The 16,191-nt window shown below is 60.6% G+C and overlaps 2 protein-coding genes across 3 annotated transcripts in view; one reads left to right on the top strand and one right to left on the bottom strand.

Annotated features, from left to right (window-relative positions):
* The window catches only part of CDCA4 (cell division cycle associated 4), a 21,495-nt gene extending 13,105 nt beyond the window's left edge, over window positions 1–8,390 (top strand). The window contains exon 2 of the mRNA XM_024131010.3: window positions 3,688–8,390. Coding sequence (XP_023986778.1) covers window positions 3,694–4,368 — 675 coding nt within the window. The 5' untranslated portion in view covers window positions 3,688–3,693 and the 3' untranslated portion in view covers window positions 4,369–8,390. The remainder of the gene's footprint in view (window positions 1–3,687) is intronic.
* Window positions 8,391–8,701: 311 nt separating this feature from the next.
* CLBA1 (clathrin binding box of aftiphilin containing 1) lies at window positions 8,702–15,823 on the bottom strand. 2 transcript variants are annotated; one of them, XM_055088762.1, is made up of 7 exons: window positions 15,749–15,792; window positions 14,657–15,435; window positions 13,365–13,510; window positions 11,542–11,671; window positions 10,926–11,008; window positions 10,417–10,521; window positions 9,388–9,474 (listed from the first exon to the last, which is right to left on the bottom strand). In XM_055088762.1, the coding sequence occupies exons 2-6, from the start codon at window positions 15,137–15,139 to the stop codon at window positions 10,428–10,430; spliced, it is 936 nt and encodes a 311-aa protein (XP_054944737.1). In that variant the 5' UTR covers window positions 15,140–15,435; window positions 15,749–15,792; the 3' UTR covers window positions 9,388–9,474; window positions 10,417–10,427. The 2 variants fall into 2 exon arrangements, with proteins under 2 accessions (XP_028352275.2, XP_054944737.1); XM_028496474.2 differs by lacking the exon at window positions 10,926–11,008 and having other exon boundaries at window positions 8,702–9,474; window positions 14,657–15,317; window positions 15,749–15,823.
* Window positions 15,824–16,191: the final 368 nt, after the last annotated feature.

Below are 16,191 nucleotides of genomic sequence, written 5' to 3'. Positions count from 1 at the left end.
TTTTTCCCCCCCAACACAGGGTGTCTCTTTATAGACATAATTCGTATTTATTATAAATTAATTATAATTATAAATTGATTTATATTATAAATAATGTCTTTATTGACATAATTTATAGTAATTCTCAATATGCTTAGAAAATTTAAGCCAGTGACTTTTACACAAGTAACTGGGGAAAAAAGACTGTAAAAGTTGAATTTGTAGCCAAGACAAAATCCTGTGTGTTGGTGGTAAGCTGCTGCTTTTGTAAATGCAAGTTCGTGTGCCGGATGCACGGGGAGGCCAAACAAACTGAAACGCCAGAGTTTGGAGCAGAGAAAGGGTTATTGCAGGCCCGTGCGCGGAGACCAGGTGGCTCCTGCCCTAAAAAGCCTCGAGCGCCCTGGAGGGTTTCTGCGAAGCATTTTTAAAGGCCGGGCGAGGAAGTGGGGGTCGCAGGGTAAGTGATCGGGTCGTGCAGCCTTTTCTGATTGGCTGATGCTGAGGGCACAGGGCGGGGTCACAGGGGTTCACACTATCAGTCCTTAGGCTCCAGGAGGCCTGGGGCTGTGCGCTCCTGGTCATCAAGTCGTTAACCTCTTCCATTTGGTGGGGGAGGTTTTCACATCTGCAAAACAACTTCAGGAAATGTGCATCAATTACTATCATCTGGGTACTTCAGAGAGGCGCTAAAGCAGAGGCTGTGGGGCAAGACCTGCACCGGGAAGGCCCCCGTGCTGTCCTGCCGCGTGACACTGGCATTCACTTAAAGGCAGTTAATAAGCGGCTGTGTGCAAGGTGTTATGATTGGCTGTGGCCTCGGGGTTATGTTGCTAAGTTAGACCTGTTTGCTGTTCTGGGGAAATTAGTCTTCAGGGGAATGAGCTATAGTCACTTAGTTTTTAAACTTTTTGTTTTGAAATATCAATAGTTATGGGTCCAGGGGCAGTTGTAAAGAAGTGTCCTGGAGGTACATCCTTGCCCGGCTGCCCAGTGTGGGCGTGTGCGTGAGATGCCCAGACACGCATCCCCACCAGGAAACTGGCTTCCGAGCAGCCACGGAGCTGATTCGGATTGTGAGAGAGAGAGAGAGAGAGAGAGAGATAGCACTTCCTGGACCCCCCACCGTGGTCCCCACACGGAGCCACGTCCTCGCCCCAGAGAGCCCCTCGGGCTCACCCTTGGCCGTGCACCCATCTGAGAGAGAGAGAGAGAGATAGCACTTCCTGGACCCCCCACCGTGGTCCCCACACGGAGCCACGTCCTCGCCCCAGAGAGCCCCTCGGGCTCACCCTTGGCCGTGCACCCATCTGTCGTGTCAGGGTCCTTACAGAGGTGGAGACTGCCCTGGGCAGCCTTCTGAGATTGGCCTTCTCACTCTGCATGACCCCCTTGAGACCCATCCGAGTCCCCCAGCCACTGGTCACTCGTCCGTGCTGTGTGCTGCACGTGAGTGGCAGCCTCTCCCCGCTTGAAGGGCTTGGGTTCCAGTATGGGGCTCTTACGAGTGGAGGTGCTGTGAACATTCTTGTACGTATTTTTGTATGAACATTGGTTTTCATTTCTCTGGGATAAAAGCCCAAGAAGTCACTTTTAAAAAGTTTTTTAAATGTTAAGTACACAGGAGGTGAGAGCTATGACACTGAAAGGAGATTCAGAGGCCAGGGGACCTTTTTCTGTCTGTTTAAGCCTGCAGCTGGCGGGGCTCGGGGGCAGGCGGGGACGGGGCCGCTTCTTACTTCACCACAGAGCTTCCCATCAGCAGGTCAGCACAGGCGCTGCCGCCCAGTCCCAGAGCCCCTGGTCACACCGAAGTCATAGGCCAGCAGCAGCCACAGGAGGCCACGGGATTGTTTTGTTTTTTAAAGAAGGAAATCCAAAAATTTGCAAATTTAAAGGATTCTAACCCTCTTGGGACTTCGCTGGTGGCGCAGTGGTTGGGAATCCGCCCGCCAATGCAGGGGACACGGGTTCGAGCCCTGGTCCGGGAAGATCCCACATGCCGCGGAGCAGCTAAGCCCGCGTGCCACAGCTACTGAGCCTGCGCTCTAGAGCCCGCGAGCCACAGCTACTAAGCCTGCGTGCCACAACTACTGAAGCCCGCACGCCTAGAGCCCGTGCTCCGCAGCAAGAGAAGCCCCCGCGATGAAAAGCCCGTGCACTGCAATAAAGAGCAGCCCCCGCTCGCTGCAACTAGAGAAAAGCCCGCACCCAGCAACGAAGACCCAACGCAGCCATAAATAAATAAATTTATTTTAAAAAATTCTAACCCTCTTGATGAATAACTCAAATGGATTATCTGAAATAAAAATGTTTATCTACTTTATGAACTTGAAGAGAGACAGTTCATGCGTTATAGCTTAACTTTGTGCTTGGAAGGACGGACCTCGCCAGGGTGCTTGTGGGGGGAACGCTGGGGCCCTGGCCCCTCTTGCTCCGCTTTTTGATTCCGCAAAGGTCTCCCGACTTGGAGTCTGTTCAGAGGGACACCGCTGCCTTGTGTTTCTGCCTCTGGGAGCGGAGGTGCGGCGAGGTGGCTGCATCGGGTCAGCAAGTCCCGGTGAGGCCCGGGAGCCAGCCAGCGTCTGCACGTCGTGGCGCTGGTACGGAGTCCACTCTGAGTGATTCCGTAGGCCACCCCAGGCCCTGGTGAGGACCCCGCCACTGGCCTGGGCCTTCCGGACACGGAGGGAGGGGGGCAGTTGGAAGGGGGGCGGGTGGCCTAGCAGAGCTGGTAGAGCCCAGCCTGGCAGAGCCTGCCCTTGGAGGGAGAGCACGCGTCCGGGCTTGCTCCGCCAGTGCCCCGGGGACCCCCTGCAGGTCCGCCATCTCCCTGGAAACCAATGGGGCACAGCTTTTCAGGGGGGCTGTGCGGCATGCATGGGGGCCCCCTGCTGGTGAAAGCACTGAGGAGCCCGCGCCTGCCGTGCAGGAATGGCTGTTGGTGGCCAGGACCCCTCAGTCAGCCGGCTGCGCGTCACTCAGCCCGCCAGCGACCGCGAGGCCCCCGTCCTGCCCGCGGCCCCCATGCTGTGCCCAAACTCCTCCCTCCCGGGCGCCAACACTCGGAAATTCGGTGTTCCCGTTCAGCCGAGTTCTTTAAAATGCATTTATCCTATTTTTGGTCCATTTATCTTTTTTTTTTTTTTTTAACTGTATTTATTTTGGCTGCGTTGGGTCTTCGTTGCTGTGCTGGGGCTTTCTCTAGTGCGGTGAGCGGGGGCTGCTCTTCGTTGCGGTGCGCGGGCTTCTCATTGCGGTGGCTTCTCTTGTTGCGGAGCACGGGCTCTAGGGCCCGCGGGCTTTAGTAGTTGTGGCTCGCGGGCTCTACAGCACAGGCTCAGTAGTTGTGGCTTAGTTGCCACAACGGGCTTAGTTGGATCTTCCCGGGCCAGGGCTCGAACCCGTGTCTCCTGCACTGGCAGGCAGGTTCTTAACCGCTGCGCCACAAGGGAAGCCCCATTTATCTTTTCTGATGGAGACGGTTGCGCAGTGGTTTAGAGGTGGCGTCTAGAACAACCTTCACAGGGTCTCTGTGGCTGGGCTTGAGCTAGAGGCGCGCAGGGGCTGCAGCCGCCTGGAGTTGCCCCTCTGCCCCGTCCCGCGCCCCGGTCTGCGTGGGTCACCGCTGACGTTGAGACTGAACCTGGGGCAGAGTCTGCGGGGACCCCGAAGTGGGCTCAACGGCACCTTTCTCGGTTTCCGCAGGGCACGATGTTTGCGCGAGGGCTGAAGAGGAAGTGCGCGGAGGACGAGGAGGCCGTGCCCGCGTACAGTCTGCAGCGCCAGTCTCTCCTGGACATGTCGCTGGTCAAGCTCCAGCTGTGCCACATGCTGGTGGAGCCCAACCTGTGCCGTTCGGTCCTCATCGCCAACACGGTCCGGCAGATCCAAGAGGAGATGACCCAGGACGGGAGCTGGTGCGTGCCGGTGCCCCAGACCGCGGGGCGGGCGTCACGCGACCGCCTGGTGTCCACGGAGATCCTGTGCCGCTCGGCGCGGGAGGGGGCGCGCCCGGCCCCCGACCCCGGAGACCCGGCCTCTGAGCTCCAAGTGGTCCCAGCAGCACAGGCTCCCGGGGCCCCTCCCGGTGGCGCTTGGGACGGGGACGGTCCTCGAGAAAACAGAGGAAGCTTTCACAAGTCGCTCGATCAGATATTTGAAACACTGGAGAGTCAAAGCCCCGGTGCGGTGGAGGAGCTGTTTTCCGACGTGGACGGTTCCTACTATGACCTGGACGCTGTGCTGACCGGCATGGTGGGCGGGGCCAAGTCGGGCCAGGACGGGCTGGAGGCCTTCGCCTCCGCGGCCGCCCCGCCCCCCAGCGCCAGCTGCAAGTCGGACCTGGGCGAGCTGGACCACGTGGTGGAGATCCTGGTGGAGACCTGAGCCGCGGCTGCGGCTCACAGCAGATGTGTTTGTGAGGCCCACGAAAACAGCCGGCGCGCTGGGGGTGTGGGTGCCCGCTGCCGTGCAGCCGGGGCTGGCCTCTGGTTTGTCTGCGATGAGGAGACCGACCCAGAACAGCATCCGGTCCGCCCGCTCCCCCCTCTCTCCCTCCCTCCCAGGGCTGGGCTGCTTTCCCGCAGGCGGGTCATCGCGGCCGCCCTGGGCCCTCGTCTGTGTCCTGCTACAGCCCCGCTGGAGGATGCCAGCCCCCTTCGGCATCCAGCCTCATCCAACTTTAGATAGGTGAATTTTCTAAAATTAAGTTTTATATGTTTTGGGCAATATTTTGTCTTAAGATATATTTTTAAACTTTTTATACTTTTATCACTTTAGATTTTTTTAGCTATTTTCTTAAAAATATATTTTTTCTATAAACATCCTCTGCTGCTATATTAGAAACTTCTATAACCTAAACAGTTGCAGTTGGTGTGTTTCATTTTTTTTAAGGTTTAACACACACTGTTCTTTTTCCAACAAGCGTCACTGCCCTGAGTCTGCAGTCCACACGTTGTGATTTCCGCTTTCGACTCGGGTGTGAGCCTTGCCCATATGCACTGCTGCGGTCAGAGCGAGGTCCGAGTTGAAGGCCTTGCACGGCGGTGCCTTTACCAGATCTGCTGTGCGAGACACGTCTCTGTTAGAGGGTTTTATTTATGCCTATTTATGTATAAGTGTCTTCAGAGCCGACGGTCAGGTACGGTCAGCTGGGGATCACGCGTGCCCTGAGGTGTCTTAGGCGGTGCCTTCAGAGGGTCTGAGACTCGGGGCCCCTCCCGCGCGGGTTCCCAGCACAGCTGACCTTCCTCCCAAAGTTGCTGCCCTCCGCGTGCCCCTGCCTGGCCAGGCTGCTGGACCCGCGTCAGTTGGGCCCGTGTGCCAGCGTGTTTGGGGAAGGCGCGTGTCCGTGCACCACTGGATTGGAGAATGGTGGCATAAATTGTAAGTCTAGGGTTAAAGAAGTCTACACATGTCATCTGTGGGCCCTCGATCTTGAGGGTCGTTGACGGTGGGGTTGGCTGGGTGGTGTGTGTGCCCTGTGACCCTGCCCCAGGCACCGAGACCGCCCGCGACTTTTAGATCTTTTTCACTTGTTTACAAGTGAGACTGTACTCTCTCCGCACGCCCACCCCACGTTTCCCGTTTCTCGTGCTTTTTCTTCCTTCTCCAGCCCTTAGCCAAAAAGGGTTGTTTTCTTTTGCGCATATGCCATTCTTAGTATCAGGGGTGTGCACCTCATTTTATTAAAAAATTATCCAACAAAGTGGAAATGTGTTGTCAATTATCTCCCATGTCGTAGTCCTCGAGTGGATCTTTTTACCCGAGTTGAGCTCAGCCAGATGATTTAAGGGAGGCTGTGGGGCTGCGAAGGGATTCCACGGGGGTTTGACGACAGGCGGGCTGTGGGACGTCTTCATCACCTGACCTCGCAGGGCTCTGAGGCCGCTCTCCCCACCCCAGCTCTCGTGGCAGAGGACAGGCGAGGGGCCGCGCGCTTGCGTGTGGGCCGACGGCGGGAGCCTAGCCCGGTCGGGAAGCTGTGGGTGAGAGGCGCTTCCTTCAGAGTTTGAAAGTATTTCCTTGTGGAAAGTAGCTGAAGTGTATGTTTTATAAGCAACAAACCTAAGCGCTATTTTGTGTCTTTATGGCATTTCTATCTTTTTAAAACATTTGCTCAGTTTGAGGGTAGCTACGGTGTCTTATCTGGCAGCCTTCCGCAGTGTGACACAGGCAGGGCTCAGGGTGGGGAGCGGGTAGTGCCTGTAGCCAGGCTTCGGCTTTAGGGTCCCCATCCCCTGAGAGGCTGAGACCCCAGCCTCCTTTCTGCCCCTGCTAGTGACCCCTCCTTCCTCCTTTGCTCTCCGGGTTCTTTCCCAGCCCCCCACTCTCATTTCGGCAGATCCCTCGAGGTGCTGATGGCCTAGACGTCCCGGGCAGGGCGGGGTGGGGCCCTGCTGGACACCGATTCCCCTGGAAGCATCAGAGCTCCTCCACAGAGGAGCAGAGGCAGGTGGCCAGTTGCGAACGACGGATTTGAATTGAATATGGAAGTGTGGGGTGGGCTGGGGCTTCAAACTCCCGGGAGCGTGTGGCCGCGTGTTTGTAAACTCTGCAAAAGGAAGGCTGCTGCCTTCGCCCCACCACCTCTCCTGGGCTGGTCCTGGGCTCCGGGTAAGGAAGCTGGGTTTGTGGGGAGTGAGTCACGGTGCGTGTCTGCAATTGCTTCTGAGCACAGCTGAGCTCTGGCCAGCTCCTCCCCCGGAAGGACCTGGAATTCGCTTGCTGCTGTCCGCAGCGCCCCCGATGTGTCGGGAGCACGTGGAGGGAGGGGAAGTGGGGTTTCGTGGATGGACGCAGCAGCCAGCCCTCGAAAGGAAAGACTCCGGAGGGGTTCCCAGCCCTGAGGACAGTTCAAGGTACCAGGCTTGGCCGGTGGCAAGTCCTCACACTGAAACGTCTGAACCGAACCGTCGCTAATAAACATACGGGACATCGAGTTATCTTTATGGACAGTAAGTGATAAGAGATTATCATCACGAGAAGGTGATTAAAAAGCTCCTAGGCAATGCAGGTTGAAGTACTGAGACGTGTCAGGCAGTGATTAATTCCAGTTCTGTTACTTTCCTGGAGTTTACGAATTCCACTCTTAAGCACTGCTGGCGTTGCTTCCCGCCATATTTTGATGTTGTATTTTCCTTGTCATTCATTTTTAGAATAAACATTATCACGTGTCCTCCTGTCTGTTGCTTCCTCCCCCACGTGCCTGGTTCCTGGGCCGGCAGACTCCAGCACGGGGTCCCCGGGCATCTCTCGGCTCCCGTCTGTGTGGTCACTCAGGACTCCTTCTCTAGCGTGGAGGCGTCGAGGAAGCCAGGCTCCTCTTTACACAATGGCCAAGGTCTCTCCAGGCCTGTGTCTCTGAACCCAGCTCTGTGACGCTGATTGAGACGTGGCGGCAGAAACCCCAGAGTGCCCGCCAGAGGGGCTTTCTCTCTGCTCTGCGACCCCCACTTCTGCGAGAGCTGCCTTCTGCTTGGGGGAGGTTTCTTGCAGCTGTCCCCCTCACGCCCGGGCTGGAGGACGGGTCCAGACCTGCCCGCCGCTGGGGCTGCTCGGGACTGGACTCTGCTGGCGCAGCGTGCAGCTGGAAGTCTCCTCGCTCGCCGCCGGGGCGATGAGAGCGGCTGCGGGCCTCCTCCGTCGCCTAATTTCAGTCAGTGTTTTAGATCTCTCTGCAGTCTTAACCGCGCTTGTTTTAAACCGTGGTTCGGTAGCTGGCTTGTTCTGTCCAGGGTGAGAGTGACTGCCTCTTACACCCCGTACTCCTGAACCAGGTGGCCAGTCGGCGCTTAACCGCGTGCCGGCCTGTCTCTCCCAACTCAAGAAGTCCCCTCCTCAAGCAGATGGGCTGGACATGAGGACACAGAATCAGGCAGACTTGATGTCCGATTAGACGGGGAGTGAGGGGGAGGGGAGCAATGGTCTCTGGCTCGAGGAGCTGGGTGGGGGGAAGAGTCCGGACTTGGGGCCTGTGGAGTCTGGGACTCCTGCAGGGACAGCTGGAGGCCAGCTGGACGCTGGGCCAGCGAGGGGAGGGGAGAGCTCGGCTTACAGCCAGGGGCCAGGGAGGGCAGCTGTGAGGACAGTAAAATGACAGCATCTGAGTGTGAATCTGGGGGGGAGGCACAGTGGCATATTCTGGGTTGTCACGTCTAACTTTAACCAAAGGCTAGGAAATGATGCCACGGCCCAGGTGATCTCTGCTGGTGGGGTCCTGGGGGACCCCAGAGTGGATGCTCCCCTTTGACGGAAGCAGCACGGCAGAAAGCAGCTTCCAAATTCCCACCTCTTTCTGGCTGAAAATGAGAAATTAGGCAGATTTCCCAAACATACAGCCCCCCCAAATCTGTTACCTCTTAACATAAGCCTCAGATCCACAGGTGGTCTGTGGAGTGGCCGAGGGTGCTGGGGTGCGGGTGACAGCCAGCCGCCTCTTTCTCCCATGTGACAGGTGACATCTGCTGGTCACTGTGACCCCACTTGGCCTCTGTCTGGGTCTGACACCTCCATCGATGGAGCTGGCGTCTGAGGCTGCCCCCGGCTGTGGTCTCCCAGACTCGACAGTGGCCTTGGAGGGACAGTGACGCCGGGGTCCTGCCGTGCGCGTGCCGGGCCCCGCCAGCCTTCAATCCCCAGGCCTCCCTGAGGGACTGGAAGGGCCGCCTGCCAGGGTTTCCAGCACCAGTCCCCACGGAGCCGGTGATTCAGCAAGAACACAGCTTTTCCAGGCTGTTGTCATTTACTAAAATTTTACAAAAGGCAGTGCCGGCTGCTGGGCTCTGCGGTCCTAAGAGGTTCCCTCAGCCGATACAGGATGGCTCGCCTGCTGGCAGGCAGACATCACCACTGGATAGGCACCCAGGCACCGGGCAGGCGAGCACGCTCGCTTTGCGGAAACAGCACCCACCCCCGCGTGTGCCCTGCCACGTGGACACCCAGGCCAGGGGCCAGTGTGGCAGCAACGCACGCAGGGCCTACCGGGTCCCTGAACGGCTACTCCCAGTGACAGTTCCAGCCACATGCGAAGCCACCCTGGGGTCCCGGGCAGCGTGGCTCAGGCAGCCGGGCCTGGGGTCCCTCACTGGTGCCCCCAGCGGCTGGCGGCACCTTCCCCGGGGAGGGTCCCTGGAGCCAGGCTGGGGCGGGGCTCCTGGGCACCCGGGTGCCCCCTTCCTGGGGGCCGGCTCTGCCGAGGGACACCCCCCCATCAAAGCGTCGGCCCTGATGTGCGCCACCCCTCCACGAAACAGCTCTGGTTTCCAGACCAAACCAAACCGGCAAGAAACCGTCAGATCCCTCATCAAGACACAAAGTCCTCCCGCTTTAGCAGACGTCACTGTTAAACAACGTCATTTTTAGGTTACGAGGAGTGAAAATCTTCTTTTTCTTTGGAATTGTGAGGTATTGCCCATGTCCGTGTATGGGGGTCTTGAGGAAGAGGCTGTACGTGATCAGGCTGCCCTGTCTGCCGCCCGGCGTCCCTGAGAGCTGGCGAGAGAGGAGGGCCGGGTCGGGGAGAGCACGCGCGCCCCCGGAGCCGCCCCCGGCCGCCCGCGCCTGCCCTGGGCCCTCGGCCCGTCTCTGGCGGCGTCGCCTTCCCCTCATCTGGCGCCCCTCCCCGCGCGCTGCCACCACGGAGGCGCGCGGGGACAGAAGCCACAGCTTCTCCCGGAGCAAACGGGACTGCGCCGTGAGGAGGGCACGCTCGGCCCCGGGGCCGTGTCGGCCCCCTCGCCCTCCTCCCACCAGCCGGTGGCCCCGGGGACATTCCCAACGCAGCGCGGCCGTGGCCGCGGCCCCCGCAGGGGCTGCCCGGGGTGGGATGGGGGGGCTTGCTGCTCTAAGACGGCCCCGGCCACGTGCCTCTAGAAGGTTCCGCCTCCTGCCCCGCGGTTTCGCAGGGCAGAGGCGTGGCCCCTGTGCCCGTCTCGCCAGCCGGGCGGCGCCAACCCACCCGGAGCCCGCTCCCGCCGAGACCCCGCCTCCGCGCGCCGGCTCCCTCCACGGCCTCCTGCCGCCCCGGCTCGGGGTCAGGCCCTTGGCCTCGGCGCCCCCCGCGTGGCCGCCCGCGCTCCACCCTGTGCCGTCCCGCCTTCTCCCCGGGGGAGGGGGGGGGGGCGCTCAGAGCCAGCTCCACGTCCGGGGCAGCACGGGGCCCTGGGGCGCGGGGGTGGGGACGCGCCCCTCCAGGCGGAGCTCGCGCCCCGCGGGAGCTGGGCTGCTTACGGCGCACCCCTCCCAACACGGGGCCCCAGGGTGGGCGGGAGACCCCGTTCCCAGAAGAGGCTTTTCCTCCAGAGGGGCCGCAGGACGGAGGCCGCGTGCCTTCCTCCCGCCTGCCGCCCCTCTGACTCTCACGAGCGCATGAGAGCTAAAGGATTGAAGCGACTGGAACCCGAGAGCCAGGCCCCAGGCGTCCCGGGCGCTCACCTTGGTCTGGATCAGGGCTCTGCAGCGGTGCAGGCGGAAGCCGGGCTCTTCGGGCTCGTGGAGGCCGGGGTCTCCCAGAGTGCGGCCCGGGCCCTCCGAAAGGCTCTGAGGAAGTAAACCAGTGTCAGCAGAGGGAAGGAAGATTAAAAGGTCGTTTTCTCCCGTTGTCCCTTTTTCACCTGGGCCCTCCGGCACGTCTCCCGGTAAAATGGCAACGTGGCCCCGACTCGGGCTCCTCTGGGGGCTGCCAGCCGCCCACCCCGGTTCACGCGGCCCTCTGGCCAAGGACCGCGGTGCCCTTCTCAACCGAGGTCCTCGCCGCCTCTCCTCCCCCGTCCCCCCACTGTTTCCCTCCCGCAGAGACTCACCAGCCGGGTCACTGTCCAGCCCCGCAGGCCCCCCCCAGGCCAGGGTGGCCACGGCCACCATTCCTGGGCCCTGTGTTCACTGGGGCCTGCCTGCCAGCCCCTTCTGTGTTTTCCACTTTTGAAAATTTCCATAATACTTACAAAATGGAAAAAGATCTTCGCCAACTTGGTGCCTGAAAGACGACCATCCTTACAATTTGCGTTTCTTTGGTGACTCGTGAGCCCTGCGGCGTGTAAGTGGCTGTGAGTTGGGTCTCGGTGAGACACGTGGCCTCTGGCCCTGGCCTTCCCGAGCGCGTCCACAGCCACCGCTCTGCTCCGGCTTGGCTGGCTCCCATCTCAGGGCCCACCTGGAGGCGGACCCCACACCTCCCCTGCACCCCCCCGCCTGCGGCCCTCACAGTGACCCGGCCCCGCCAGAGCCCCGGCCCCCAAGCCCACCGCCTCCAGTAGCACCTGTGGCGTGGCTGCGCCCTGCGGCCCCCAGCAGAGCGCACCGCTACATCGCCGCGCTGCCAGGGCACCTCCTTCACCAGGCGCCGAGGGCAGGGCCGCGCCTGATGGCCCGTCGAGGAGCTGCCGGAGCCAGACGAGGGCGCCCTGGCTCGCCCGTCCCGCCTTCTGAGACGGCAGCGTCCCGGCTGCAGGTGCGCGCCCCGCCCCCCGCCCCGTCCAGGAGCGGCGCACAGGGTGGCTGGCAGAGATGATCGCAGCCCAGCCGGCCCCCAGGAGCCCACCTCCACCCAGGTCATTTCACCTTCTGAGCAGCATCTATTCCGAGAACAAGAAGGAAGTTTTCCCGGCAACGGGACTCGCTCCAGAGGCATCGGGAAGTCGTCGTGGTCCTGGTGTTCTGAAGAGCTCTCCAGAGTTTTCTGGATTCAGAACTGGAAAAGAGCGGCATTAATTATAAAGTAACCCAGAGGCCGTCAGAAGGGAGGCAAAGAGGGCACCTGACCCTTCAGAACTCTGACAACAGAGCCCCGGCTTCTCACCACTTCGTTCGTTTACTCAAGCATCTACTGTCCTGCAGGCGCCCAGCACTGCCCCCTCCTCCCGGCTTGCTTTCTCTCCACAGCGCACAGCCCTGGCCTCAAGGACCAATTTCACCATCACGTGTCTCCTCCGAGGGCAGAAGCTCTGGGAGGCCAGATATTCCGCAGTCTTGTTTCCCGATGATCTCGGGTGCCTAGAACCACGCCAGGTACCACAGAGACGTCCAGAAACCGAGAGGAGAAGGTGCCCAGAGGGAAAAACACGAGCGTGTGCCGCGGCCCCGCCCTGCCGCTCAGCCTGGCCTCCGGGAGAGAAGGCGCGGCAGGCGCGCAAATGGCTCCGGGGGGACAGACTCGCCAAGTGCCAAGTGCCGAGTCGCTGCCAGACCACCCCAGAGTACCCTGACCCTCTGTGTCACCACAGCGTCCAGCCCGGCTGGGTCCCGACACTCAGAACCACCTGTGCCTGCGGGTGCCCCAGGATCACACGGCCGCCTTCTGCCCTGGACCACGACCTGGGGAAGCAGCATGCCCAGAGGGTACACCAGCCACCTGGGCTGTCCTGGCCATCCAGGCTCTGGCTCTGGTCCCCAGGCCTCTGCTGGGGTGGGGGGAGAGTGCTCTGGGCAGGCGCTGGCTGGGACCCCGGCTCGGACCCCCGTCAGAGCCTCGGAGAGCCCACCCGCAGAGCTGTCTGACAAAGTCTCCGCCTGCCCGGCAGCCAGCGCACAGGGACCAGGGAAGCTAGCTCCATACACCTCCTCCTCCTCCCTCCCTCCCACACACCTCCACCTCCTCCCTCCCTCCCACACACCTCCTCCTCCTTCCTCCCTCCCTCCCACACACCTCCACCTCCTCCCTCCCTCCCACACAACACACCTCCTCCTCCTCCTCCCTCCCACACACCTCCACCTCCTCCCTCCCTCCCACACACCTCCTCCTCCTTCCTCCCTCCCTCCCACACACCTCCACCTCCTCCCTCTGGGCCCTGGGTCCAGCAGGCCCCAGGCTGCTCAGCCGCTATTTTATCCACTCGAGCTAAACTGGTTTTTCACTCAGTGCTCAGTGAAAGGGTGTCTTAGAAAATGGCCATCCACAAACAAGTGCCTCTGTGATCTCCCTTAGGGACCTTGCCCTGGGAGTGTCAGCCTTGCTGGCAGCCCCAGGAGCACCGGTGGGCTGACCCTGCGGTGGACCTAGAATGTCTCCAGGGCACTGGGGTGTCTCCAGGGTACTAGGGGTCACTCGGTCCAGTCCCCCAGGAGCCCCTGTGCCCGCCACCCAAGCCCACTGGTCCCTCCCTCACCCCCAGCACTCAAACCGAGACACGAGGAGCTGGCACTCCCTGGCCCGCTTTGCTCCGGGCGGGGGGCGGGGGGCGGGCTGGACACGGCTCCAAAAGGAGCTGATGCTGCACTTGTGCCACCCGGTCCTTCGACCCTTGGACCACAGGTGGCGGAACCTCGGGAGGGACAAAGCTCTCTCTAGAGGTAAAACCAGAAGACCCCATGCGTCCACCATATCAACCAAAGGCATAAATGCAGAGCTGCCAGAAGACATGTGAGTACCAATTCAAGTTCATTACCACAGTTTATGCACAGATTCAAGGCCAAGTGTTTCTTCGTTGCTTGTTTCTAAGAAATGTTCTAAGGTGGAAACATCTTCAGTTGCCTGTGGGACTGGTACTTCTTGAAAAGCGAGCCTAAAAATCTTCTCATAGCTGACAATAGGCTGAAAAAGAAGAAAAACATACCAAAATTAGGAGAAATACACACATCATGTCACCTTATTCCAAATACGTAATTTCGGTACAAATAAAATTTGTAAATGATTATATACCGTTGCTGCTACTAAAACATGACATGTTTGTTCTTAAAAACCACTGCACTGTGCCTCGTGCAATGGAAACGAGTGTGTGTGGAAAAGTGTGATTAGGGCACAATAGTCATAAACTTCATCAGTGACACATGGAAAAAAGATACGCACACAGTAAAAATGTGAGCACTGTTTCGCACGTGTTAACTGGTTGAGAAATCCATTCCTATTACAATAAACATGGCCCTTCCCAGAAAAGAGGTTTGCAGGTTGCGAATTACTGTGAAGTGCTGGAAGGTGGGTTGTCTGATGTCAGGGTGGGTGTTGGTAGACCGAGGTGGCTGGGAGAGGTGGGCGTGTGCGTGGTGTATATTCACATGGGCATCAGTTCAGCAGGTGTGGTTTTCTGCATTCACCCGGGGTTTCCTGCAAAGTTCACATTATGCTTCAATTGTTCCCCGATACAGTAATCGCATTGGAAGACAGTCCTGCCTTCAAAACAAGCATTAAAGCAGAGCTAACTGTACGAAGAGTGGATCTTGTCAGAGGTCCTGGTTTAGAAGACAAACGGACCATCCTTAGAACCAGCAAATCCTTTCCTCCCTTCTCTTGTTTCACTTTTGGTGTTTGGGGTAAGCCATTTGGGAAGGGAAGGCAGAGAAAGAGGAGGATGAGAGGCAGTCACACTAAAGGGAAACCCTGGAGGTCAGGGCAGGAAGGGCGGGCGGAGCAAGCTGGCGAGTCCTGGGCTCTCCAGGCCGCCTCCAGTGCCCCGTCAGGGCATGCACACTGAAATGTGACTCTTGGTGAGGTTTTCTAAATAAGTAGATTGACAACCCAGACGAAAGAAATGCTCTTTCACCATGTGCCCTAAACCGGGGCCAGGGAAACACAGCCTGGTTGATGGAGAGTGGGCAGACGCTCCCCTCTGGAAGGTGGAGGGAAAGGAAGGCGGGGTGGGATGAGGGCCCGGAGAGAAGCAGACCCCCTCCCTGGCCAGCCCACCAAAGCAGAGGAAACACTTCCTGTGCAACACGGCAAAGACGAATACTTTAGAAATACCTCAGAAGGTGTGATGGCGCTGGTTCCTGTCACCCCAGGTCCAGCCTGGTGAGACCGGCGAGAACCACTCTCCTTTTGGGTGGAAATGGTTCTCCGCGGCTGCGGTTCTGTGGGCCTCTCCAGGAGCTCAAAGGACTGAGAGAATTGTTCAGACCTGGCTGAGGATTCCCGAAAGCCTTCAAACTCCCCCCAGGCACCGCTGTGTTCCCCTAGTTCTGGAGCACTGGCGGAGGCAGACAAGCCCTCTCCGCTGCGCCCAGAGATCCTGGCTTCCCCATCCCCACCCGGCGGGGGAAGGAGGGCGCGGGGCCCCGCCCACTCCACAGCGTCACCGCTCTGTCTCCCAGGTGCCGAGCCCGCACCGCTGTCTTTAGAAACCCGGCAGAAGGAAACCCCGCCTGCTTGCTCTGCGAGGTCACTCAGAAACGCGCAGAGAGGGGGCATGTGGCCGGGTGCGCCCCCCAGCTCCCGCTGGCCTCGCATGTTGGTGCCGCCAAGCCCGCATAGACGCGATGGGAAGATGCTCAGGAGACATCCACACTGCTGTGCGGGAGCTGCCCGGGGCTGGACAGGACCCCAGGGGTTGCCTGCTCGCCCACCGCCCAGCAGCTGCCGGCGGCTCCCTCGGGAGTACGGATGGGCTGGTGAGGGTCCACTGTCGCTGTGGAACGGACACAGACCGCACACACAGCCTGGTCACCCAGGGAAAAGTGACCGGAGCCGCTGCCCGGCTTCTTCCTCCACGCGTGTGGGCGAACGGTCCAGCACAGGGGCGTGTCCTAGAGACCAACCAGGTGCTGGGGGTCAGCACTGCCTGGGAGGGTGGACGAACTGCGGGGTCCTGCCTCGGCCGCCGTGGGCAGGGGTCTGCGAGGCCCAGTCTGGCAGAGCCGGGCAGAGTCCGGGCGCCCGCGGGAGGGCGGCGCCCGGGGGTCCCCGAGAGTTGGGTCGGGGGCTCGGGTAGTCCCCTCGCGGGGCGGGTGGGGGTCCGAGGCGGCCGCTGAGGACCTCGATCGGGCCTGGCCTACGGCTCCCGAAGGGCGGACTTGGGGCGCGCTGGGGCCCCGTCGTCCGGCTCGGGCCCGCACCCACCTCGGCCACGTCTCCGCCTCCGCCTGCGGGCGCAGCAGGCTGCGGGGGGCCTCCTCGGCCTGCGCCGGACAGTTGCCCGGCAACGACGCGCGACTGTCCAGTTTCCGTCGTCTGCCGCCCTGGCGTCAGTGCGCCGGCGCCGCGCGGGGCGTGGCAGCGCCAGGCCCCGCCCCCGCGCCGGCGAAGTTCTGTGCGCGTAGGGAACGGACTGGCCTTCTGTGCCCGGCCTGGGCGGGACCCGTCATCCCCGCGCCTCTCAGCCGCCGCGCGAAAAGGCTCTGGTTAATTAGAGTCGTCACTCCTCGTGCTACCACCCAACGTGAAGCGGGCGCCCTACACGCCCCGCGGCCGGGAGTGAGCAGGCGCGTGCTGCCGCCGACGTCCATCCCCCCAACGCCGGCGGCCAGCTGCAGCCCTCCGACCCGGGCCGCCCTGGATGCCCT

Source organism: Physeter macrocephalus, chromosome 11, assembly GCF_002837175.3.
Source record: "Physeter macrocephalus isolate SW-GA chromosome 11, ASM283717v5, whole genome shotgun sequence".
Taxonomy (NCBI): Eukaryota; Metazoa; Chordata; class Mammalia; order Artiodactyla; family Physeteridae; genus Physeter; species Physeter macrocephalus.
Note: the sequence above shows the minus strand (reverse complement) of the source record. Positions and strands in the feature narration are given on the sequence as shown.